This window comes from Chlorocebus sabaeus, chromosome 16 (assembly GCF_047675955.1).
Source record: "Chlorocebus sabaeus isolate Y175 chromosome 16, mChlSab1.0.hap1, whole genome shotgun sequence".
In the NCBI taxonomy this organism is placed as follows: Eukaryota; Metazoa; Chordata; class Mammalia; order Primates; family Cercopithecidae; genus Chlorocebus; species Chlorocebus sabaeus.
Genome location: NC_132919.1, coordinates 19880153 through 19904742, shown reverse-complemented (window position 1 = coordinate 19904742; position 24590 = coordinate 19880153). Strand labels below are relative to the sequence as shown.

At 41.2% G+C, this 24590-nt stretch overlaps 1 protein-coding gene and 1 non-coding gene across 2 annotated transcripts in view; both read right to left on the bottom strand.

The window, feature by feature from the left end:
• LOC103242526 (coiled-coil domain-containing protein 144A) overlaps positions 1 to 21194 on the bottom strand; it is an 89426-nt gene extending 68232 nt beyond the window's left edge. Inside the window, exons 1-5 of the mRNA XM_073005391.1 lie at positions 20730 to 21194; positions 17416 to 17486; positions 5370 to 5614; positions 3176 to 3328; positions 818 to 1657 (exon numbers count right to left, since the gene is read on the bottom strand). Of these exons, the coding sequence (XP_072861492.1) occupies positions 818 to 1657; positions 3176 to 3328; positions 5370 to 5614; positions 17416 to 17486; positions 20730 to 21070 (1650 nt within the window). The 5' untranslated portion in view covers positions 21071 to 21194. The remainder of the gene's footprint in view (positions 1 to 817; positions 1658 to 3175; positions 3329 to 5369; positions 5615 to 17415; positions 17487 to 20729) is intronic.
• On the bottom strand, positions 18576 to 18680 carry LOC119620418 (U6 spliceosomal RNA). Its single transcript, XR_005236945.1, has one exon. It is a non-coding gene; the product is annotated as a U6 spliceosomal RNA (small nuclear RNA).
• Positions 21195 to 24590: the final 3396 nt, after the last annotated feature.

The window sequence follows — 24590 nt, the reverse complement described above, 5'->3', positions numbered from 1 at the left end:
ACCTGAAAACATGAAAGCACAATAAACAGATTCATTGGCCAGGAATATTTGCTGCAGCTCCCAGGGCTGGACACTTTTTTTTTTTTTTTGTAAGAGATGAGGTCTCACTATGTTGCCCAGGCTGGAATGCAGTGCTTGTTCACAGGCACAATACTTCTACTGATCAGCATGGGAGTTATTTATGACCTGCTCCATTTCTGACCTGGGTCAGTTCACCCTTCCTTAGCCAATCTGGTGGTGCCCCGCTCCCAGGAGGTCACCATATTGATGCCAAATTTAGTGTGAACACCTGAACAGCATAGCACACTACGGCCCAGAACTCCTGGGCTCAAGTAATCCTCCTGTCTCAGGCGCCTGAGTAGCTCAGACTACAGGTGTTTGCCACCATGCCCACCAGATACATTTTTATATCACTTCTTAGTCATTGCTTCCTTTCTACTGTTTTCCCGTCTGATTAGCTGCATCTCATCTTTAAGTCAGTTAAAGGAAAAAGCCCTCAAGCTCATCGCATTTCCTTGAGCAATTTTCTTGATGCCTCTCGTGGTTCTGAAGGTCACATGATATATGGCTAAATGAGTTTCACAATCCACATGCCAGGTTGAAGACTGACAGAGAGACTTAACGTCAATTAAGAAACAAAGATTATGAGAAAGTTTTCCTAAACTCCTATTACTTAGAAATCATCTGTTTCTATACACACTTACAGATTTAGAGAACCAAACTGTATGCTTTTCATAAGCTATTCCTAAGTGGAAAATCAGAATGGACCAGATAATTAATAGAGAAAAACAAAGAGTGGAAGCAAGTAAAACCGTACTTCTTTCTGAAGCTGAACGTTTTCTTTCTTCAAAGCCAGGAACATTTCTTCCACCCTGTCAACCTCAGTCTTAGGCTTTTGCATGTCTTGCTGTAATTCTTCATGTAGATATACTTCTGATGTTCTGTCAGAATCTGGTGGTAAAGAACTCAGATTTTCTAATTTAGGTTTCAGACTTTTATAGTTATTTGTAGTGCAACTGTCACTATTTTGGTTCATGTTTTTTGTCATTTGCAAATCAAACTCTTGGCCTTCTTTCATTTCAACTGTAACCTCTTCTGGGTTCCTTGCTTTCTTAATGCCTGCATCATTACTAAAGTTTTCATCCATACTAAAAATATGTTCAATGCCTGGTTTGTTATCACTGTCATAGTCTAATTTATTTTCATGTAAATGAAGCTTAGAAGATGACTGGCAAGCATGTTCCAGGGACCCAGAGTATGGATGACAGTATGGATGGATGATACTTTTGAGACTGGGTTCATTTTGTTCAGGAAATGTCTCGAATACCACTGAGACAGACACTTCAGATGCATCTTCTTCCTCACAACCAGGTATATTATTTGTCAAATTAAAGGGAATGTCTTTTACATTTGTTTTTCTCATAGAGTTATCAAGTAGTGGCTCTTCCTCAGGACAAACCGGAATTTTGTATGTTTCACAAATTTCACCAAACCTCTGCTTTAACTCATTTGTGACAAGTTTTAATTTGTTTTTCCACTCTAATTTGCCTTGTTCGATCCACATTTCCTCAGACTTTTGCACATGAGGAAGTATTGAATATACAGGTATATCCTCTCTATCACAATCCTTAGCCATTTCCGGTTCTTGAGACATTTTCTGCAGATGCAAAAGTGAAAGATTAATTTGCTTGTTTTGTTTCTCGGGTGTCTTCTTTGTTGGGCTACATGTTTTAAAAACAGCTTTGTCCTTACGTAACAGGTATCAACAAAGAAAAATTCACAAATAATTAAAATGAAAATTTAACTGTTAAACTTTTTAATCCAGGTTTAGTTACTCCCAAATCACTGGCTTGTAACTAAGAAAGGAGGAGAAAAATATGAACCAGCAAACTTAACTTTGTCACTGTTTGTTTGGAATAAACTTAATTCATTATGTGTTAAATCTATCAAAAACGAATTAGCAGATGATTTCTAGTGTTACAAAGGCTTCCTCACTTGAAAAGTGAGCCCCTACAGTACATTTAAGTACTCTTTCTATAGATTACTAACAGAAATGTAGGCAATCTTTAAATTATTAGGAGCCCGAATCAACACCCATCAGAAAGAAAAGCAAATTCTTAAGTTTTAATTCAAATTATATAATGTAACATCATAGGGTTGTATGTCTAGACTATCTTTTTCAGCTCAGTTCTAACATATACTATGGTCCCCTAATAACACTAACTAAAACTTTAAAGGTAGTATTTACTAAGTTTCTGCATCTAAAAAGTTAGAAAGTTATTTTTTGTACCCTAACACCAAAGATCTCATTCTGCGAGATACGATTCCCTTCATAGGCAGTTGGGTTGATTTCATAACCCCACTCTCACTGAACATAGACTCTGAAGTCAATGAAAGGCCACAAGGCAGAGTACATCTTTAACCTTGGCATTAGTAACTGGCAATATAAAACTGCAAAATTTGAGCCACTGGCCATGATTACTCTTTAACCATGAATCCAACTCAGCGGCCATCACTGTTAAATTGTTCATAATTTCTGTTACTTAATAATATGATTCAATAATTGATGTTACCTTCTTTATCCTGTAAGGATATTGTAAGAATGGAAGAGCAAACAAAATTCTGGAATGTTTGCCTCTACTCCAAGGGTAAATATTATAAATTATGATAGATTCTAACAATATTGTGTTTTATAACTAGTTTAAATGCATTTAAAATTAAATATTAAGTAAGGATCTATTGATTCTCAAAGGCTAGTCTGAGAGGTAATTTCATTTGGGCTATCTTACATTATTATTATTTTTTTTTTTTTTGAGACGAGTCTGGCTCTGTCGCCCAGGCTGGAGTGCAGTGGCCGGATCTCAACTCACTGCAAGCTCCGCCTCCCGGGTTTACTCCATTCTCCTGCCTCAGCCTCCCGAGTAGCTGGGACTACAGGCGCCCGCCACCTCGCTTGGCTAGTTTTTTGTATTTTTTAGTAGAGACGGGGTTTCACCGTGTTAGCCAGGATGGTCTCGATCTGCTGACCTCGTGATCCGCCCGTCTTGGCCTCCCAAAGTGCTGGGATTACAGGCGTGAGCCACTGCGCCCGGCCTATCTTACATTATTAAAGCAAAAAAAAAAAAAACCCAGTATTAAATCAGAAATTTGGATTTTAATTTAAATGTTTCCATACCTCTGGCTGCTTATTTTCATGTCCTTTAAGTCTTTCTTGCTCTTCCTCTGATGTCAGCTCCAATTCTTGTTCTGCTGTGAAATCCAAACATTCAGTTAAACTACTTAGAACAGTTAGATAAAAGACATAGTCTTTATAAAAACAGATTTTAAATTACATTTCATTTTATTTCATAAATTGAGAGTTTAAATGAAGCTTATCTTTAGTAGATACTTACTTCTTTAAGAAATACTTCTAATTCTCCAAAACTTCAACAAACCACTTTCTGGGAGACACTAGATGCCACCAGGTTAAAGAAATACAATCATCTTGAAGATCCACTCACAGATTCTTCCACCCAGCATCAAAGAACAAAGCCATCACAAACAAAACACATTTTGGAATACAGTAGCAATATTATTAGGCAATGCTGCATACTGTTTTCTACTTCATAATAGTACCTTATTAATGATTTCCAAAATGACTGTGGACACCTTTATCGGTGTACATCCTCTTCCTAACATCTGAAATGTTTCCCTGTAATATTCTGACAAATGTATTAATATTTTCATCTTTTAAAACAACTTTTAAAACAGACTGCTAAAAATAAATAAATAAAATACAATAAAATAAGAAACGGATTGCTAGGTGAAGTTGACCCTGATCCTGGCTATCTTTCCCCAGGTAAACAGGTATCTAGGTATCTCCTTCCCTGGGGCTGCCCTAGAACTTTGCTGACTTTTCTACTGCATCTCCACCACCCAAACTGTCAATTGCTTTAAACATCTATTCCCTTTGCTCCTTGACTGTAGGGAACAATCTTGAAAATCATCTTCATACAAGGAGTCATTATCTATTTTACTCAGCAATTATGTATTGAGTCTGGCTATGTCTTAGGCACTAGGGTTTAAAGAGTGAAAAGAAAGCATATCAGAGATGACTTTTCTAGAGATCCTGCCCAAGCTGAGACTTAAAGAGTGAGGCTAGCTAAATTAGAAGGGATAGGGGGTAAGAAAGAATGAGAGCATGACAGGCAGCAACAAATGGCAGAGAAGGGCCTGAAAGAGTATATGTATTTGCCTACAATCGAGGGATGAGTGAGCAGGACCCGACCAGCAGTTCAGTAAAGCCAGAGAAAGGGCACACAGGGGAAAGGGCTAAAGATGGAGAGCTGAGCGGAAGTCACATTATGAAAGCCTTATGTATAATTTTAAGGTGCTTGGACATTAATGTTCGCAAGAGTGGTCCCTGGTCCTATGTGCATTGGTAATAGACCACTGTCAATGCCAAAACCAACATCCCTAGTGAACACATTTATTAACACAAGGTGGTAGCTCATGTGGACACAGGCAAGAAGATACTATGCCTCAAATTCTCAATGATTCTCATTAATTACTGACTTGGAAAGTCGATTCTATAGTACATAAACTCATAGAAACGATAGGAAGTCACTTAATATTTGCCTTTGGAAGGTGTTTTGTTTTGTTTTTTGGTTTTGTGTGTGTGTGTGTTTTTATTTTATTTATTTATTTATTTATTTTCTGGAGACAGAGTCACCCACTATTGCCCAGGCTGAAGTGCAGTGGCACAATCTCGGCTCACCACAACCTCTGCCTCCTGGGTTCAAGCGATTCTCCTGCCTCAGACTCCCGAGTAGCCGGGACTACAGGCATGCACCACCACGCTCGGCTAGTTTTTTTGTATTTTTAGTACAGACAGGATTTCACCATGTTGGCCAGGCTGGTCTCGAACTCCTGACCTCGTGATCTACCCATCTCGGCCTCCCAAAGTGCTGGGATTACAGGCGTGGGAAGGTGCCTTTTAAGTTATAGCGCATATAGTTATAACTAACAGCTGTGAATTCAGAGCTATGAAAATAAAGCAAAGAAACCACATTGTGTTTGAGTCAGCAATCTTTAGGTCTCTACTGAATTATCCTAAATATAATCCTATGTTAGTCCCTAAACATACATAGTCCCTACTTTCTAAATATAATCCTACTTCCTAAAGAAAACCATGCTTTCCCCTAATTCTCTGTTATCTAGATGTTGCTTTGGTTAAAGGAAGTTTACAAACGTCCTGCCAAAAGGTATTCTGTTCAGTGCAAAAGGAAAGTAAACACAAAGCACATTTTACCAGAAAATGATTTTTTTAAAGTCAGAACTATAGCACTATGCAGCCAAGCAGAGGCACTCTAGGACTGAATTCTCTATACTTCTTTGTTACCTTCTTTGCTCTCTTTGTTTTCTGGTAGCTGTGATTGGCACAGGTCATGGAGACTATCATTCCCCGAGACGTTCATCTTTTCTTGTTCTGTTAAGTTCATCTGTCCCAATTCTTTGGTTGCTGACTGATTTTCAGGCATTGATGGTGATACAGATGGACACTGATCATCAACGTTCAGAATCTTGGATTTCTGACAAGTCTTATCACTAATGGTCAAATTAGTAGGATGCCAATCTGAAAAATCCGAAAATGAAGTTTTCATTTATTAGGATGTAAATAACACAATAATTTGACTAACTTGTATACGTGCTTTCTTCACAGAAACAGTCCCACGTCCTGCTCTCTCCCACAAACACATTACGCATTTGGGCTTATTATATTTTATATGTCCTATGCTGCAATTCATTCAGAAAAGTTTAATTGACTATCATCTCTCACTTTTCTACATTTTTACTGTTTACTATTACTTACTTTTATTCACTCAGCAGTCTCTATTACATATTTTGCTTTCCATTAAGATATTTCATGATATAAATTTTTTATATACAGAATTTATGTCTAACCATTTTAAGCTTAAATATACATGACAGCACTATGTGTATGTGCTGTAGAGACAGAGGATTTATAAAAACTCATAATATAATTTTAAAACTATTTTAATTATAATGAGATGGTCTTTCCTCAATGCACCACTATGTTCAGAATTTACTTTCAAATACTTGGATAAACTTCATACATTTATTTGCAAAATGAGAGCCGTAAGGGCCCTAACTGTTCCCACATAAAAACAGGACTAGTGTAGGACCACACTATATCCAAAGAGCACACAGTACCATGAGAAAAGAAAGGAATATATATATATATATATATAAACATATTATACATATGTTATGTATAATATACATGCATTCCTTTTTTCTATATAAACAAAATTGTGGGGATTTAAATTTTTTTTAAGACAAGTGAAAGAAAAAAAGCCAAAAACACAGAAGTGAAACTTTAAAGTCCATTTCATCATCAAGGGCACATTTATCCACAACCACATATGTGGTTTAAAATGTTGGGTCTAAATTGTGATCTGAGAATCCCTGGAGTTCAAGATCCAGGCAGGGGGTCCAAGATGTCAAATAATACAAAATGTTATTCGCCATTTTCATTCTCGTTCACTTTCAAGTGTACAGTGGAGCTTTTCATGACATGGTGTGTCATAACATCATAGCGCTAATGGTGATTGGGTCATAGTTCTAAAGGCTATTGGAATGTATGGCTGTGCATGCTCGTTTTTCAAATATTTTAGTTTTTATTTCTAAAACAGTAAATATCAAAAGACACAACCGACTTAAACAAAAGCTCTTTGGAATCTGCAATCATTTTTATTTATTTTATTTATTTATTTATCATTATGAAGAGACTTTAACTGAGATCCAGTCATTTGATAGAAAACCAGAGCTTCCTGTGTCAATAAGGACTGACCTCAAAAATGTAATGTGTCCAGACAAAAGAAAGTTGCAAACTATGTAGAGTGTACAAAAATGTATATATACTTTTAGGACATGAAAACAAATTCTACATGTTATTTATGACCATATAGATATGTAATAAAATGTTTTAAAAGGGAATGGTCATGATAAATGCTTAATTCAGGGTGTCAGTTACCTCTAGGCAATAATATTTAATCACATAAAAGGAACTGCAGGCCAAAAAGTTTCAGAATCAGTGTTTTAAATGACTGTGTCCACCATATAGTTATTAAGGAGTGATTGTTTTCCTCATTTTTGATAATCAAAGATAACCCCCACCCCCAACACACACACACACGATCTGCTAACCAGAATATCTGACTGGCTTAAAATCATCAGTATAGCCACACTATGACGAACTAATCAAACTTAAAAGCACAAGTCACATGTTGGCAAGTAAAGTTTGTCTCATCTGATAAGTTTTGGTGCTCCACATTCACCTTATATTCTTTCCACCTTCCTAATACCCCACTCCTCCTTTTTCTGAAGTATTATCTCATTTTACCACCCTCCATCATATCCACCTGCTTCTTTTCCCTTCATTTACTCCCTATACTCTCTGCCTTCCACATTCTTTATTCCCCCTTTTACTCTTGTCCTCTTCCTTCTATCCTGACACTGCATATCTAGGGTTCAGTACTATCCACAGTTCCAGGCATTCACTAGAGGTCTTGGAACATATCCCCATGGATAAGGGGGGGAAAACTGTACATTTGGTTGTGTAGGTCTATGGGTGCTGTGCTATGTTATATGGTAAAACACAGGGAAGAGACCAGGGACAAGGATCTTTGCAAAGACTTTTCAGCTGCCAGTGGAGAGAAAAGCTCAAGGGAGATCAATGTACTCAGTCTCAATAATCCTCTTCTGGGGCAGATGCTGGTTAAGTTTACTTAGTTCTAGCTGTTTTCTCTAGCACAAACAAGGCTCAAATTCACCTACCATTTTACCTCCCATGGAAAGAACCACTGGAAAGATCACTCCCTTAAAGAGCTTATTCACTCTGAGCCGTACCATTCATTCAGAGAGAAGCTTAAGAAGAAACACTGCCATGGTGGTGGCAGGTTTCCAGGGAGAACTACCTGATATGAAAAATACATATGAACAGAACTATCAGCTCACTCAAGCTGCCAGAATGTGCCAACAGTTGTCAACTCTCTCTGGTGAAAACAAAAGTATTTTTCACTTCTTGTAAAGCAAAACACTGGTATTTCTTATGACAGAGCATCTAGTTGTAGATGAGCCATGTTATAATAATATAAACTTTTCAAGCTCATCCCTAAAAAGAAAAGAACCAGTGAGGAACATATTTTTCACCTGTAGTGTTCACTGCCTGATCTTCTTTTTAAGTGCAAGGTAAGTATGCAAGACTTTGTGATTCCAGTTTTATAAAGTCCAGCTCTTGAGATTACCCCATCCCATCATTAGAGTCTATCTGGACCCATCTCCTGGAGCACAATGGTCCAGTTAGTGCTCTGCAGTACTGCATGATGCCATTTTTCCCCACTCTCCCTGTTACGTGGCAAATGTCTACAGAAATCACGCTTTCTCAGCATGTCAAGTCATATGCCATCAGATCCTATTCTGATGAAAAAAAAAAACATGAGGAAAACAAAGGCAAGGACAAAGAACATTTAAAATGACAGAATCCAATTACTATGGAACTTTATTGTTTAAGTATTCAAAAAGATATCCACTGTTTTATTCCAACTATATGACTAGTCTGGAAAAAGCAAAACTATGGAGACACCAAAAAGACCAATGGTTGCCAAAGCCAGTGGAGAGGAAGAGATGAAATGGTGGAGGACAGAGGATATTTGGGGTAGTGAAGCTATTTCGTCTATGATACTACAAGGGTATATACATGCCATTACACATCTGTCCAACACCATAGAACCTACAACACCGAGAGTGAACCCTAACATAAACTGTGAACCTTGGGTGTGATGTGTCTGTCAAGATATATTCCTCAACTGTAACTCTGATGAACTCTGATGGGGGGTACTGATAATGAGGGAGGCTGTTCATACGTCAGGGGTCATGGGGAGTATGGAAAAACCTCTGTACCTTCTCAATTTTGCTGTGAATCTAAAACTTCTCGGAAAATAATGTTATTAATTTTAAAAAACATACTCACTGAACTTGCTATTACCCTAAATTATAAAAAGACAGAGTCACCTTGAAAATTGCAGATCACTAAAGATCAAGGTAACAGAATACGAGTACTATCTCCCAAATTGAAGCATATAAAAACACATGAAGCAATTAATTTTAATTGCATAGTTAGGCAAAAAAAACTGATAAAAATGATTGAATATCTAATCTTATTTCATAATTATAAACAGGGATTTAATGCAATATGAATCAAAACTGGTCCATCCATGTAAATAAAATGAAAGATAATTTTTATTCTAATTTTAAATCAGAGCTTATTATGCCTATTTTATCCCACAATTTTACTGAAAGGTTAATCAGGTAAGAAGGACAGATTATAATTACTTAATATTGCCATAGTAACTTATGTACAAATACCTGTTAAGTATTCACCAAAGGTCAAAACTGTAAGCAGCCTTGCTACTTAATATGAATGATGTAACTGAAAGCAGTACCATGTTATGGTCTATCATATTATTTGCTATTATATTACATAAAATTTTAAGATAACATCAAAAATTTAGTCAGGGACATAGCTTCTGGGCAGCAAAGATTTCATATAGCAGGCAAAAGACATCCATCCTTAGAAAGGCTTGCTTGCGAGGCTAGTCCTTGGCTGGTATTTGGGACCTTGAATTAGATAGGGTTCCCGCCATTCCCTAACTTAGAAGAAGGAAATGGCTCACTGTGCCTAAACTGTTCGTGCAAATGTGGTTTACTATGAACAGTTAATTTCCTCCTGGGAGTCTAGAATTTTGTCACATGTGAGGGACAGGAGAGGTTGTCTATGTGACTAGCCTCCCTGGAAAACATGGGTGCTGAGCCTCTAATGAAACTCTGGTAAGGTAGACAACTTTGCACATGTGTCATCAAAATTTGAGGCTGCGGGAATTAAGCGCATCCTGTTAACTACACAGGCGATGACTCCTGTAGCTTGTGCCTGGCTTCCTCCAGACTTTGACACATGTACCTTTTCCCTTTTCGAATTTTGCCTTGTGTCTTTTCACTGTATTAAATACAATAAATCAAAGCCCCGAGTATGACTGTCTGCTGAGTCCTCTGAGTCCTGTGAGTACTTCTCAGTGAATGACCAAACCTAAGGCAGTCTTGGGAACCCCTGACACAACTGCATTATACAACTTTTATTGTTTAAGTTGATGGGTTACATGTGACTACAATCAGAAGGTTATTTCACAGAATATCTTTCCCTAATCTGTTTATTGTTTATTTTTTGACATTTGCCTTGGAGATTCCTGTACTTCTATATCCACTGGACTAAAAGCATTAAAAATGTATGAAACAATGATGTCAGAAAATAATTTTAAAGAGCAACAATCCTATTTTAACCCAATTAAGAAATAGAAAATCTTGATGACTGACAATATGTTCTACAGTATAAAAGTTTCTGGAACAAAAAATTAAAAGATCACAGTTTTCTCCCACTCAGTAGGGGTTAATTCATTTTTACAATAATCGTGCAGCAGGGCACGTGCGGCGGCACACATCTGTAGCTCCACCTACTCAGGATGCTGAGGCAGAAGGATTGCTTGAGGCCAGGAACTAAAGCTGCAGTGTACTATAATCACACCTGTTCAAAAAATAAAGTCCAAAAAAGCCCTGCAAATAGTGGAACTCATCAGTAAGAATCAACAGGACTTTTTTTTTTTTTTTTTTTTGAGACGGAGTCTGGCTCTGTCGCCCAGGCTGGAGTGCAGTGGCCGGATCTTGGCTCACTGCAAGCTCCGCCTCCCGGGATCCGGCCATTCTCCTGCCTCAGCCTCCTGAGTAGCTGGGACTATAGGCGCCGCCACCTCGCCCGGCTAGTTTTTTGTATTTTTTAGTAGAGACGGGGTTTCACCGTGTTAGCCAGGATGGTCTCGATTTCCTGACCTCGTGATCTGCCCGTCTCGGCCTCCCAAAGTGCTGGGATCACAGGCTTGAGCCACCGCGCCCGGTCATCAACAGGACTTTTAACTTATCTGGCCAGGAGAAGAGATTTATCTTGTATATAGATGGTTAAAAGTGTGGTAATCCAATTGACCACATATTCTAGTTAAATCACAGATTACCAATTGCTGAAGAAATGTAATACCAGAAAAGTACTTCACATTTACACTACGTCAGATAAAACAATTTGTATTTGACAACCCAGAAGACACTTAAAATCGTGGTAGACCATCATCACTGTGTCATTGTGGTGCAGATATAAAGAAGTGCATTTGAAATGTGTTCTAAAAGTATTTTCTTTAGGGATGAAATTCAAAAGGAAGCAGTAAGAGCAAAATATCACAAGAGGGTAAATGAAAAGGGAACTGCACTAACAAAAGGAGTCAGGCACTGACTTTTCTACTGATGTGACCAATATTCCCCAAGTACTGAGAACTACTATATTCAGCATTTCACTTTATATTTTTCTCCAGGACATTATATTAGTTTCCTGCAATAAAATATTTTTTAAATGTTGGTTTGTCTAAACTGCTGGCCTGTAAACTATTTCTAATCAGAATCTAAAATTGTGTCAAAACATGGCTGTATTACAATTCCATGTCAGAGGAAGGATATATACGTGCATCTGGCAGTGGCTTCCAGTAGTTGCTGTCAGATGTTTGTTGGGGAATGCATCCAGAAGAGTTTATCAAGGACTTGAGTACAAAACAAGCATTCCACCAAAAAGCAGGTGAGAAAGACTACACTTTTCCTCACAAATGACCTTAGGTTTAGACAATTCTAGGGAAATGGTGGTACATTAACTCACCAGGCTTGACCATTTTCCCTGATCCTGTACAGGGAGCTGCTGCAGTTACAAAAGTTAGGGACGATCTTGGTAGGTGTATTCTTCCACATTTGAACACCAAAAGTACTGATCACATCAACAGCGAACCCCACAACTCTATGAGTGTTCTTTAGAAGAGAGTGCCACCGAAGAGCTTTTAAAAAGTTAACTCATTTTACTTTTTAGTAATCTTACTGGTTAGAATTGATACTCCCTCCTTGAAATTCTCATCTTTGTACATTTTTGCAACATCACTTTCTGATTCATCTCCTCTTCTTCTTTAGCCACTGCCCAGGCTTCCTTCCTAACTCCTCCAGGAAATGCTGATATTCCCAGGGTTCCGTCACTGGCCCTCTGCTCATTCTACACCTTTCCCATCATGGACAGGCTCACTCAGATCTACAACTTTGCCTCCGTTATTCCAAGTCAGCAACTCTAACCTCAGAGTTCCATCTCCAGCCATAAAGATCTTATCCAATGACCTACTGAAAATATCCTACATGGACATTCCAGTAAACTCAGCAATGCAGAGAAAACTGTTAGTCATGGCTGCTGACCTGCTGCTCTCCTCTCTACACCTGAAAACTGCCTACTCCTTCATGCCCAGGTTAAACGCTAGGGCACAAACCACAAACCTGAGAATCATCTGGGATTTCTCCATTCCCTATGTTTTTACATTCAACAATCACTAAATCATTATTAACCATACCTCTTTTCTGTATCTGCTTTATATTTCCACCGCCACATGTTTATTTTATATTTGTATTTCCTAGTTAAACATGGGCTTTTAAGTAGTGGCTTTTATAGGGAAAAAAACAACTTTTAATGTTATTTCTTAAACAAACAAACAAAAAAGTTTAACTAAAATAAATGAAAAAGGCATCATGCCAAGAAAAAGACCAACATTTTTAAATGAATAACTGAGCTCCTTAACCTTATTGATTTCACCATGGATGGGTGAAAACCTCACCACAGACTAATACTAGTCTGAGGACAGGACAAGGAAACTATAGCTCTGATAACTGCAAATGTTTCCTTTGTTTCCCTGTCTCTTTATGTGGTTATCTTCCAGTTACCCTCCATATGAGGGGTCAGCAAACTATAGGCCATGGGGCAAATCCAGTCTGCCTTATAGTTTTGTAAATGAAGTTTTGCTGGAGCTCAGTCATGCGTCTTTGCTTACCTATTATCTATGACTGTTTTCATACTTCAACGGCAGGGTTGAATAGGAATGACAGACCACATGAAAAAGCCCTGTACAGAAAAAGCTCGCCAATCCCTGCTTTTTTTTTTTTTTTTTTTTTTGAGACGGAGTCTTGCTCTGTCACCCAGGCTGGAGTGCAGTGGCTTGATCTCAGCTCACTGCAAGCTCCGCCTCCCGGGTTCATGCCATTTCCCTGCCTCAGCCTCCCAAGTAGCTGGGACTACAGGCGCCCACCACCGCGCCTGGCTAATTTTTTTTGTATTTTTAGTAGAGACGGGGTTTCACCATGTTAGCCAGGATGGTCTTGATCTCCTGACCTTGTGATCCGCCCGCCTCAGCCTCCCAAAGTGCTGGGATTACAGGCGTGAGCCACCGTGCCCGGCTAAATCCCTGCTTTATACCATAACCAGAATGCCCTAATACTCAAATCTAATCATGTGACTCCCCAGCTCACAATTCTCCAATGAATCCCTACAGTAAACATTGCTGTCTCCCTACACAATAGCGATTCCCTGTTCTGTCTTGCTGGAGAAACACACGTCTATTTGGATATCTATCATGCCAATAGCCCTCCCAACTCCAAAAGAAGAAATGATTATTCTAAGCTCATCACAGTAATTACATTTGCTTTCCCAGTGCCTGGTTCAGGAATGAGCATGTGGTAGGACCCAGCCAATAAAATGTTACAGGAAGTCCACCACACACTTCTGAGTCTTCTCCCTAACTAAAAGAAACATGCAAAGAAAAGCCACCCTTTCAGCCTTCAGATAATGTCAGTGAGACCATAATGTTTGGAGCTGTTGCTAATTAGTCAGCCATGAAAACGGACGTGAACAAAACACTGTGATATCACTGAACCGTCAGAACAACCCTGGTGCCTACTGTTTTAGCCACTGTTAATTAGGTCATCCAGTATTTTCAGCCCAAAGCATTCTGCCTGGTAAATTTCCCATGGCCTGCGGAAAAAGATCTACTTGTTTCTTTTTTTCTTTTTTCTTTTTTTTTTTTTTTGAGACAGACTCTTGCTCTGTCACCCAGGCTGGAGTGCAGTGCTGCAGTCTCGGCTCACTGCAGCCTCTACCTCCCAGGTTCAAGCAATTCTCCTGCCTCAGCCTCTTGAGTAAATGGGACTACAGGCATGAGCCAGCACGCCTGGTTAATTTTTTTTTTTTTTTGTATTTTTAGTAGAGATGGGTTTCACCATGTTGGGCAGGATGGTCTTGATCTCCTGACCTCGTGATCCGCCCACCTTGGCCTCCCAAAGTGCTGGGATTACAGGCGTGACCCGCCACACCCAGCCTGAGATCTACTCATTTCTATAGTATTAAAAAGTCTGGGCAGGGACTGGTGGCTCACGCCTGTAATGCCAGCAGTTGGGAGGCCAAGGCGTGTGGATCACTTCAGGTCAGGAGTTCGAGACCAACCTGTCAAACATGCTGAAACCCTGTCTCTACTAAAACTACAAAAATTAGCTGGGAATGGTGGCTCACGCCTATAATCCCAGCTACTTGGGAGGCTGAGGCACGAGAATCACTTGAACCCAAGAGGCGGAGGTTGCAGTGAGCCAAGAGAATGCCACTGCACTCCAGCTTGGGTGACAGAGTGAGACTTTATCTCAAAAAAAAAGTCAGTCATAAGCTTGCCTTAGGTATTCACTTCATTCCCAACCATTCGCATCTCATACGTTTTGCACTAGCAGAACTGAACTGCTCATAAACCCTGCAACGTTCACTCAAGCATCTTACTTTTGCACTCGCTGCTCCTTCTGCCAAACACATAATCTTCTGCCCACATCATCCTTCTGCCTCTTTACCTAGAAAAGTTCTACTCATTCTGCATGTTTAACTTAAATCTTACCCACTTTTTTACAGCTTTCATTCCTCACCACATAAAGTGTCTGGCACATAGTTAACATAGTAAATGATCACTATACGCTTCCAGAGGGCATCTAGCACACAGTAGTAGGCATTGAATAAATACTTCAGCAAATAATTAAAATGACAATGATAATAACAAGCTCCTGGGTTTTGTTTGCTTGTTTGTTTGTTTCTTTTTTGAGACAGGGTCTCACCGAGACAGGAGTACAGTGGCATGATCATAGCTCACTGCAGCCTCAAACACACAGGCTCAAGCAATCCTCCCACCTCAGCCTCCCAGGGAGCTGGAAGTACAGGCACCTGCCACCATGCCCTGCTAATATTTTAGTATTTTTTAAAAAATTTAGTAGAGATGAGGTCTTGTCATGTTGCCCAGGCTGATCTCGAACTCCTGGGCTCAAGTGATCTTCCCATCTCAGCCTCCCAAAGTGCTGAGATTACAGGCATGTGCCATTGTGGCTGGCCCCAACAGTATGTTTAAATATTTGTATTCTGTAACATTAGAAAAAAATGCTTAGTATCTAAAAGACATTTGATAATTATTTAAGTGGACAAGTGAATAAATGATTGCCTTGAAAATTCTGTTAAAAAAGCACAGAAATTAAACAGAGAAAGCTCTATTATATTATGAGCACCTCAGGGACCAAAACTATGTCTATTTCATGTTTGTCTCCCATGACTTGCAAAACCTAACTTAGAGAAGTTCTTTGATTAATATGTACTAAATTAAAGGTGTCCTCTAACAGTTCAGATTGTCCAATGCATTACGCATCACATCTCGGTAGCACAGAAGCATTTTTGTTATTGTGAAACATTTTTATACTTTTATTATAATTTGTTGAGCCTTGAGTTGGGCTATTTGAATACGTATTATCATAATATTTTGGCTAATGGTAACAATATATCTTGTTCTAACAAAATTACTGTTAACATAACAATTAACCAGCAGGTAGAAGAACACATCTTGTTCTAATGAAGTAAATATACCTCATTCGATTTCCAATTAGGGGGAAAGTCAATAATAGTGAGACCTTGTTGGTTTGTAAGTATGTAATATGACCTGTTCTTCTCAACAAGGAATTGCTTTTCTGACTTCTGCACTCAGAAGGTATCTTTAAAAAATAATTTCCCATTAGTATTAGTGCACACTGGGTATGTTTTGCAGGTTTGTTTGTTTGTTTGGTTGGTTGGTTTTAAGACAGGGTCTCACTCTGTTATCCAGGTTGCGATCACAATCACAGATCACTGCAGCCTTGACTCCCAGGCTCAAGCAATGCTCCCATCTCCGCCTCCCAAGTAGCTGGGATTACAGGTGTGTACCAAAACACCCAGCTAATTTTTTATTTGTTTTTGTGGTCTCACTATGTCACCCAGGCTGGTCTGGAACTTCTGGACGCAAGTGATCCTCCCACCTAGGCCTCCCAACGTGCTGGGACTACAGGTGTGGGCCAGCACACCTGGCCATTTCGCAGTTCTTATTGCCATTTGTTTATGGTGCCAAAAAGGTATTGCTGAGTTTCCAGTTCTGAAACTAATTTCTTTTTTTTAGTGACACAAATCACTATGTAATATAGTTAGCCTTTGAACAACACACATTTGAACTGCAGGGGTCCGCTTATACGCAGATTTTCTCCCACTTGAGACAGCGAAGATCAATCTTCCTCCCCCTCCTTCTCCTTAGCCTGCCCAACTTGAAGACTATGATGAAGAGTTATATAATGATCCACTTGCATTTAATGAACAGTAAGCATATTTTTTCTTCCTTATGATTTTCTTAAGTTTATTTCTCTAGCTTTCTTTATTGTAAGAATACAGCATATTAATACATGTACCATACCAAACATATCTTAAATGACTGTTTATGTTATCAATAAGACTGTTGGTCTACGTTGGCTCTTAGCAGTTATGTTCTTGGGGGGAGTCAAAAGTGACATAGTGAGACCACATCTCTACAAAAACAAATAAAAAATTCGCTCGCTGGGTGTTTTGGTGCACATCTGTAATCCCAGCTACTTGGGAGGCTGAGATGGGAGGATACGCAGATTTTTGACTGCAGAGGGGATCAAGCATCCCTAAATTCCACGTTGTTAAGGGTCAACTGTGATTGATATTTCCTAAACATAAGTCATTTATTTTAAAAATTCAATAGAAGTTCTAATTTCATAACAAGTCTAATTCATTATAATGTGACTATAAAGAAAACATACAACTTACTAACTTAAAAATATCTTTTTCTTATTTATACAAAAATATCATAGAGGATTTTAGGGACCATTATTAAATACATTTTTTTCAGACTAGCTGGTTTGAAAAAAATAAATGACCTGCAATTAACTTTTTAAATAACTGTGAGATCTAACCTACCAAGAAAGAAATTAACAGAAAAATATACAACAACTTACACACACAGGGATTTTTTTAACCTGCTCTTTCATGATCAAAACTTCCTTATTCTTACTTTTTTATCTATGGTAGGACCACCAAAAATAAGTCACTATTGAAAGTCTTACCTGGATTGTTATTCTGAGGGAGACTTTCAGGTGACTGTTCCATCTTACATTCAGGAATTAGGTGCCGAAGGCTATGGATAAAAATGTAATAAATGAAATTACTATTTTAAAACAAATATATTAAATTTTTAGAGTGTTTCAAACAATATCAGAGTTAATATCAGAACTTTAATTATCCTACATGCTTCCATTTGTGAGTTCTACCAACTTCTCTAAGCTTCTAAAGAAGAAAAGAAAATGAATTACTCATGAATTGAAGGCAGTATAGCTCAGTAAATTAACTCACATTAGCTTGGCATAATGGAAAATGTCCTAGCTCTATTACCAGCAGCTATTTGTTCTCTGACAAGTTGCTTCTCTTAGGCTCAACATATTCTTCTAAAAAGCAAGGATTTTACTGCCTTTTTTCACTAGGTTGTTAAAGATTTTTAATGACATCATGTTTTGTAAATGCTCAGAGAAACAGTGAAGCAATGAAATAATTTGTTCTTGAGCTTTATTGCTGAAACTGTTTTGGAATTGCAAATAAAACCCAATGTGTATTTTTTCAGAGGTTCTCATATTCAAACGTTGCGGTTTTCTGAAATTGTTATTAAGTTCTAGTTTTGCTTATTAGTTGTTCTGTTCTTTGTGGCTTATAATTTGGGGCATCACAGCTATTTTCCAAATCATAGTTTGTAACTAAATTCACTTGTAAATATATTATTTCATCAAACTAGATAACATCACTGTCCACTATTACTGAGCTCATCAATCATGCCAAGGGCAGAAAGCTAACAGATGTCAAGACCTAGCCTGAACTCCTGTTCCACACAGACTCAAACTCTGAATCGGTAGATCTTTGTTAGAACAATGCTCAATCCCCATCTTCATCTCCAACTGACATGGAAAATAACATTCTACTTTTATTTTTTGGTTTCAGTTCCATGAAAGAGATGCAAGTTGACATTCTCTCATTTCTGAGATACATACTAACAATATATTTGCACACAATATCCCACATGTTACTCACCTCCATTCTCACTCCATAGATCACCTTACTGCATATTTTTGTAGTGAAAAATCACAAAGTTATAATTAGGTGACACCCAGTTTGCTTTGACTCATACTGTCTCTTTGGAGCAGTCAGCAAATAGTCAAATGAACTTTCACTAACTGCACAAAATATGAACCACTTCGCAAATCTGTGCATCCTCCTTATGCAAGGGTCATGCTAATTTTCTCTGCATTTTATTCCAATTTTAGTATATGTTTGCTGCTGAAGCAAGTGCAAAGCTCTCTTTTTATACATGGATACTCATGAGTCATGGATGAGGCTTAGTTAGCTCTGTTAAATCCAACTAACATACTTGAGACTCAGAATTCTGGTGATGGCTTCCTGCCACAGCTCTGGGAAAGGATAACAGGAGACCTTCCATGATCTAAGAAAAGGTATCATACTGGATATAAAGGGGCCCCAGCATACAGATCTGGTAGCAATGACAAAAGGAAACTCATCTCTTTCTGCAACATTATTTGAACTGAACCCCGAGGGCATAAAGGATAACTTAACGTGAAGGTCTCGGCTACGTCTAGGCTGAGATTAAAAGCATAACAAATTTTTAAAACAAAATAATTCTTACTTTGATTTTCAAAAATACTTCAAGCCAAAGGAAACTCAGGATTCAAAAGAATAGGTATGGCTCATTTTATTCAATACTTAGATTTATAGAATGCATGTAAATCAGGCATTTCCAATTATTAATATTAGTGTATAAGACTGTTATACATTTTCAAAAGGCACTTAAAGGTTACCTTTCACTATTTTCTACCTTCAGAAATGCTTTTCTTTGAAAGGAGGGAGAAAAAGTTTCCACAGATTAAGTCATCACACTCCAATTTTAAATCTCTCAGTTTACTCAGGCTGGACAGCAGGCTGGAGTGCAGTGCCCCGATCTTAGCTCACTGCAACCTCTGCCTCCCGGGTTCAAGCAATTCCCCTGCCTCAGCCTCTGGAATAGCTGGGACTACAGGTGCACACCACCACACCCAGCTAATTTTTGTATTTTTAATAGAGATGGGGTTTCACCATGTTGGCCAGGATGGTCTCCATCGCTTGACCTCATGATCCGCCCGCCTTCACCTCCCAAAGTGCTGGGATTACAGGCATGAGCCACCACGCCCGGCCAACATTATTATTATTATTATTATTATTATTATTATTATTTTGAGACGATGTCTTACTCTATCACCCAGGCTGGGGTACAGTGGTGCGATGTTGGCTCACTGCAACCTCCGCCTCCTGGGTTCAAGCGATTCTTCTGCCTCAGCCTCCCAAGTAGCTGGGATTACAGACGCGTGCCACTATGCCTGGTTCATTTTTGTATCTTTAGTAGAGACGGGGTTTCACCATGTTCATCAGGCTGGTATCGAACTTCTGACCTAGTGATCCGCCTGCCTCGGTCTCCCAAAGTGATGGGATTACAGGCATGAGCCACTGTGCCCAGCCAACATGAAGTTTTTAAGGATGGAAGGAACCTGAGCGAAAGTAGAACATGTCTGCTATATAATAGGTATTCAGCTTATGTTTCAATAAATTCTCAATAAATTGAGAAAATGGATAAACACATTTGGGAAGGGCAATTTTTTTTGTTTTTTGTTTTGTTTTGTTTTGTTTGGAGTCTGGCTCTGTCGCCCAGGCTGGAGTGCAGGGGCACGATCTCGGCTCACTGCAAGCTCCGCCTCCCAGGTTCACGCGATTCTTCTGTCTCAGCCGCCCGTGTAGCTGGGACTACACGCGCCCGCCACCACGCCCGGCTAATTTTTATTCTTTGTATTTTTAGTAGAGACAGGGTTTCACTGTTGTTAGCCAGGATGGTCTCGATCTGCTGACCTCGTGATCCACCCGCCTCAGCCTCCCAAAGTGCTGGGATTACAGGCGTGAGCCACCGTGCCCGGCCGGGAAGTGCAATATTTATGTATTTATGTATTTATGTATTTATGTATTTATGTATTTATGTATTTATTTATTTATTTATTTATTATTTTGAGACGGAGTCTCGCTCTGTTGCCCAGGTTGGAGTGCAGTGGCGAGATCTCAGCTCACTGCAAGCTCCACCGCGGGGAAGTACAATATTTTTCAAGAAAACTGCTGTAAAGTAAAGCAACACATTTGCAATAGTAATAATCATTTATACGTTCTCCCGTCTCACTAAGAGACCTGGGCCCCTGACCCCTCTGAGGTTTCCCCTCCCGGGTGCCATGGGGCCTGCGGGCACCAGAAAGCCGGGGTCCCTAACAGGACGGCGCGAGTGCCTCCTTCCCCTGGCCATTACCTCTCCTTCCTATCCCTCTTGTTCACGCCAGGGTCTCCAGGAGCCAGGACGCGCTCCACCCCAGGGACGTCGCCCGACCGGGCAGCTCTGTGGCGCTCACAGAGATCTTCCAGGCGGACGTCGTGCTGGGGCTGGTCTAAGGCGCCCTCAACGTGCTCGCTGTCGCTGCCCGCGCTGTCGCTTAACCACCTGAGGGAGTCTGAGGACCACTGGTCCCCCAGGTAGCTTAAGGACAACTGGTCCTCCTGGCTCCCGACGCTAGGGGTCTTCCTCATGGCGGAGACTGTGGGTTTCGGAGACCCCTCAGACCCTCCCCGCTTTTCTCCACCCCTGGAGGCCATCAGTAGAGAGCTACTGCCTCTGCCACAACCTCCCAGCAGGAAAGCCTGCGGTTTCCAATCTGTGAAAGGAGCACCGCCAAGCCAGAAATGCCAAGCCAAGCGATCACTGCCACGCCACGCCAAGCCAAACGACCACCGCCAAGCCAAGCAACAACGGCCAAGCCAAGCAACAACCGCCAAGCCTCGCGGGTAAGGCCAAGCCACGCGGGTAAGGCCAAGCCACGCGGGTAAGGCCAAGCCAATCCGTTACACACCAGTGCGCCTGCGCACCTGTGACGTCACTGCAACTGTAGCTCCAGCCTCCCTCAAAAAAACTCCTTGGCCTGCAGGTGGCGCTGCAGCTCCGGCGCCGGCCTGGGCTGGCGGGCGGTCCCTGGGAGGGTTGGGGTGGCAGCGCCCAGCCTGCCTGTCATGAGTGACGCCTCACAGAGCCGCTGGCGCACCTGCTCCTCCACTTGCTCTGTTCAGGGGTGCCGGCCAGTTCCCGCCCCTGTGGCGCCATCGCTTGGCCGCTCCTGGCTTGACCACCGCAGCGAAGTTGCCCCAGGGTCCGCGCTGCCAGGATGCAAGCGGAGTTGGATGGCTGGGTCAGAGCCGGCTGTCCACCAGGCGGGAAGGGCAGTCCGACGCCGCTGCCCGCCTAGCTTCTACTCGGCCTGCGCCTGGAGCCAGGGACCAGCTCTGGGCATTCCGCTGCCTTAGAATGGGGCCGAGCAGCCGCTCCCCACCCTGTGCCGCAGCCGCCGCGCACATCTGCCCAGGGGCAGTGCGGCTGGCGACTCGGGCGGGTTGAGGAAGGCCAGGTGCCACCGGGGTTGCTCGCCTCTAGTTGGTCCTGACTGTGCAGCCCACCAGCACCAGTGAAATTTAAGAAAAGTGACAGCCGAGCACGGTGGCTCACACCTGTAATCCCAGCACTTTGGGAGGCCAAGGCGGGCGGATCCCTTCAGGTCAGGAGTTCGAGGCCAACCTGGCCAACATGGTGAAACCCTGTCTCTACTAAAAATACAAAAATGTGCTGGTCGTGGTGGCGCGCGCCTGTAGTCCTAGCTACTTGGGAGGCTGAGACAGGAGAATCCCTTGAACCTGGGAGGCAGAGGTTGCAGGGAGCCGAGATCGCGCCACCGAACTCCAGCCTGGGCTACACGGCAAGACAGTCTCAAAAAAAAAAAAAGAAAAAGAAAAAAGACAAAACGAAAAAGTGACAAAGGAGAATCTAGAGAGCACTCAAATACTAATTCTTGAGGACAATTAAGACAGATAGCATTATGAAAAACAGATTTTGTCACTGAAGCCTCAGGGCTTCAGCCTAGATCCTGAACTGCTCACCCACAAAAAGCCAATCACTGAGATGAGGATTTCCAAGGAAGAAGGCTTTAGTCAGGTGCAGCAGCCGAGGAGATGGGAGCTCAGTCTCAAATCCATCTCTCTGACCAACGAAAATTAGGGATTTGTAGTATAGCAAGGAAGAAATGTAACTATGTATAAGAAAACATGAACTAGGGAGGGGTAAGGAAGCAATCGTTTAAAAAAGTATCTTCGGTCGTGCTTGGTGGCTCCGGCCTGTAATCCCAGCACTTTGGGAGGCCGAGACGGGCAGATCGTGAGGTCAAGAGATCCAGACCATCCTGGCCAACATGGTGACCCCTGTTCTCTACTAAAAATACAAAGATTAGTTGGGTGTGGTGGCATGTGCCTGTAGTCCCAGCTACTCCGGAGGCTGAGGCAAAAGAATCGCTTGAATCCGGGAGGCGGAGGTTTCAGTGAGCCGAGATTGTGGCACTGCACTCCAGCCTGGCGACAGGGCTAGACTCCATCTCAAAAAAAAAAAAAAAAAAAAAAAAAGTTCTTCACCTTGCCTCCTCAATCTTGGCATAATTCCCCCTGCGAGTGGTTTCTGGGGTCTCAGTTGGCATTTAGTCACACGTATGACATTGCACATATTGTGTGCACATCTGCACAGCTCAGCAGTGTCCTGGGTAGGCCTTGAAGGGTGATCTTCATATGAGCCTGTGGCCTCAGCAAGAAAGCTGTACACGGGAAGCAGAGGAGCCAGCAGGAGCCCAGTCCTCTGCCGAAAATTCCAGCACCACCCGCAAGAGCAGCTGCCATGGAGATTGTGACCCAACACGGAATATATGCATGAAGATGCTGGTTTGAAAACACTCAGTGTAAGCGTGGCACTTTGAAAAAATATTAATGATAAATGTCACTGAGAAAAAAATCAGAAACAAAATATATTTATTAGAAATATTACAGTCATTTATCATACACTTTCCTGGGAATAAATACATCTAATTAGCATGTCATATCCTAACACTGCTGAGTACAATCTAGTGTGGTCTTTACAGACACGATGAGGCCACAGATGTATCAACTACATTCAACTAATGTAGTTAAAATTAGTGTGCTACTCAGGATGCTACAGATATAGCAAAATTCTAACCTGGTTCAGAGGAGTGAAATGCCCAGTGAATTGAGGCAACTGTAGATATTCAAAATGCTTCTAAAAAGGCTGTGAGGTTATGTCCCTTACTGCATGTCATTGGTAGATCATCTCAAAATGGCACTCGAGCTTTGGAAGGGTGAGAGCTATTGCTAGATTTGCATAGATGCAGGGGGTCTGCATCTATGGGCCCGAGTCCTCCATCTCCACAAGCCACCCCTCAGTGCGGGAGAGGAGGGGGAGGCTAAGGGAGTCTCTGTAACATTTGTGGACAGTAGGGAAGAGAGCATGGCAGAGATTCCTCACCGCTGGATGGCTTGTGCCCTGGGGATGTGTGTTTTTATCTAACACCCACCGGCATCTACTTGGGTTGGTCTCTACAAAAGCTGTAAAACAACAACGGAAAGAAAAAGGAAAACAAAAGACATATTATTTTTGAAATGAGAAGGGGCTAGGACAAGAGAAGCTCCTGAGAATGTTATCCCCACAGGGCGGGGGCCGGGAGCTACCATCAGACAAGGAAAACTCAATCCATGTTCGATGCAGAGGACAGCGACTTCTCGCCTTGAAAAACTCCCCTACTCTACTGGGGCTCGCATTTTGCAGCTGTCTTTCATGTAAAAATTATACATTAAAAAAAGGATCTTCAGAACCACCAAAGAATTTTAAATGACTGTACTGGCTGAGGGAAGATGGAAAGAAATGTGGCTGGTGTACAGGCCTCTGAAAGCCTCAGGACAGAAACTGGGAATGGCACGCTCTGCTGAGAACAGAAAATGTAAGATGCTGACCTTGTTTTCCCAGTTTACCAACTTTCCACCTTCACCTGGTGCTCAGAGCTCTGTTAAAAACAGACCTAAAAACCCTACCCCTTGGCCTAGCTGGGGTGGGGACTGCCTCCCCCAGGTCCTGCGCCTCCACACGCCAGTGGATGGCTTGGGGGAGCCCTACTAGCTGCTGTGCTAGAAGGCCTATTCCTGGACTCCTGAGGCCATCAGTCACAGTTTCAGGACCCCAGCAGAACCTGCCCTTCCCCGAAACACCACCTGTATTTCTTTTCTTTTTCTGTGTGTG